General features: G+C 41.4%; 1 protein-coding gene across 1 annotated transcript; it reads right to left on the bottom strand.

The window, feature by feature from the left end:
* Positions 1–573: 573 nt before the first annotated feature.
* On the bottom strand, positions 574–2,366 carry LOC118040248 (pectinesterase 4-like). Its single transcript, XM_035047141.1, has 2 exons — positions 1,385–2,366; positions 574–1,268 (listed from the first exon to the last, which is right to left on the bottom strand). The coding sequence occupies exons 1-2, from the start codon at positions 2,364–2,366 to the stop codon at positions 574–576; spliced, it is 1,677 nt and encodes a 558-aa protein (XP_034903032.1).
* Positions 2,367–2,613: the final 247 nt, after the last annotated feature.

Consider the following 2,613-nt stretch of genomic DNA (forward strand, 5'->3'; position numbering starts at 1 on the left):
TTTGAATTGTTTTGATGTGTTGATGTAAAAAATAAATTTTTAAAAAATTAAAAAAAATTATTTTGATATATTTTCAAACAAAAAAAAAACTTTAAAAAATAACTAATATCACAATACCAATCATTATCTTAGTAGAATTAATAGCCTCAATTTTCAATGCTATTTTTTTTCTTTTATATTTTTGTATTTTAAACAAATTAAGTTAAAGGAAATACAAAATTCGATTCCATTCACCGAGATATAGATAGTGTCTGAGATTGTGGTATCCGTTGCTTTTTAAAATATTTTTTGTTTAAAAATATATTAAAATAATATATTTTTAAAAAAATTTATTTTTGATATCAGTATGTCAAAATAATCTTAAATTATAAAAAATAATTTAAAATAAAAAATAATTTTAAAAATATATTTTGAATGCAGTGTTAAGAGACAACAAAAAGAAAAAACACTAGGTTTTCCATGCATGGTGCTGTGTATGGTATATCATTTGTACTCTGAGATAATGTTTTCACTGGGAAAATGCTTTTATTGTCGTGGTGGTGCGCAAACATATATATACATATATGATCTCTCTCATCTTCTCAGGCCAAGCAAGGCTGGAACTCCGGTGTTTCTAATCCATTGACCACCACGAAGGAATGTACCGGCGGTGAATTGAAGAGCTTCATTCCTTCTCAGGAAATGAAGAGTTTTCCACCTGACCCTCCTTTTAGTTGCTGCTCCAGGTCCAGTGTTGGCATACTCAGCATAGTAGAGAGTGTCAAGAAACTGGTTTCCACTCCATGGCGCCCATCCATCAGGCTGAATGAAGTCTGCTAGTTGCGTTTCCATCACTACAGTCCTAGAGAATGCCTTCCACGGCCTACCCAAGTATGTCTTTATGTTGAACCTCACGGGGACAAGTTTCTGCTCAGGGACAATCCTGCAGTTATGAATGACAATTCCTCCAGGTTGTCCCCTCTCTTTCCGGCCATCAGCCGTCACCGTGTTGAATTGGCTAGGGTTTGGCCTTCGGACAACGATCATGGAGTTTTGGATCACCACTGATCCATAACCAAAGAGGAAATCCACCGTGCCAGAAAGGACACAATTGCGGTAGAATTGGCGCCCGGCTTGGTAACACAATGTGTCTTGATAGCCATCCAACCTGCAGTTGTAGAATGCTGACATATCTGAATTAACACGGATTGCAACAGCCTGGTGGCCATCAGGACCGGCAGTGTTGGAAAATCCCATGTTCTTGGCGATGAATCCATCCGCTTCAACAACTGCACCAACAGTGACAACAAAATCAGATTAAAGATTATAGATAAACCATTCAAATTAGAGGATATTAAACGAGGAGAAACTTTTGACTAGTCCATGAGTTGAGTGATGCACTCACTAAATGTAGCGGTCTTCCAGGTGCCTATGCCATCTTTAGCAAAGTTCTTGTTTCCAGTGACGATGGTCCTGCGGGCTCCATCACCATAGATGAACACATTGGGCTTGTCCTTGGTCACAGTAACATACTCACGATAGATCCCTGCCTTAACATAGATAACATATCGCCCCCTGAGACCCTTAGGGTATGCGGCAAGTGCTGCATTGATAGTCTTGAATTTCCCACTGCCATCATGAGCCACAACTGCATTTGGTCTAGCACCGCCATTGCCGCGTGAGGCCAAAAGCTTACGGTCAGCAGCAGGCATCCAGGTGGGATAGCCATCAGCTTGAAGAAGCCGACGAGAGGTGCTGGGAACATTGAACTTGAGCCCCAAGGAACCAAGAACTTGTGAAAGCCCGGCAAGGATATTCAGAACGTTGTCCGTGAGTTGGCTCCCATGGTCCGTGCTATTTTTCACCTGAGCCTTCAAGGGGCTGTTTTCTTCAAATCCATCTAAGCACATTTCTTGGTACGCAATAATTGAGCTCAACCATGTTCGATAATCATCCGCCTGGTCTGATAACGACTGTAAATCAATGCCACCCACCTTTGACAATGTGTCCTGAAGCCGCTCAGAAGCATCTTGCAATAACTCTTTGCAGTCCTTCAAGGCCATTTTGGCACGGGGCTCATCACTATTGTTCTTGACAACGAGATCATCAGTCAAATTGGAAGTTTTCTTCAATGAATCGGAGATGGCTAATATGCCCCCTTCGATTAGTTCTTTGGGATCGGTAGAGTTCACAGCGCTAAGGGTGTTGGTGCAAGCCTCCTTGTAATAAGTAGGCTGGCACAGTGTGCTAACAGCCTTCATTTGCGGAGACAAGCTCTCCGTATGTTCAACGGACCCACCGCTGCGTTGGACAGTAGCCACCACGCCAATGATCACACCCACGACAAGGATCAGGGAAATCCCTGTAACAACTAATTTGCCTAACATTTTCTGCTAATCAAGTAATCAATCTTATAATGTTAGTACTCTTCAAACCTTTCCTTCAGGATTCTGTGCCAAGGAAAGGGGGCACAAGATCCGAAGGAAAAACAACGATGGAAAGGATGATATCCTCCCTTTGTCCTGCTTAAAGATGGTTACCATGGCGAGTTTTATAGGCCACGGCTTTCCTTAAATTATGGGCTTTTTTTCCCTTCATACAATGGACATGAAAATGTCGAACGGTAGACCATTG

The sequence above is a fragment of the Populus alba genome, chromosome 1 (genome assembly GCF_005239225.2).
Source record: "Populus alba chromosome 1, ASM523922v2, whole genome shotgun sequence".
NCBI classification, from domain to species: domain Eukaryota; kingdom Viridiplantae; phylum Streptophyta; class Magnoliopsida; order Malpighiales; family Salicaceae; genus Populus; species Populus alba.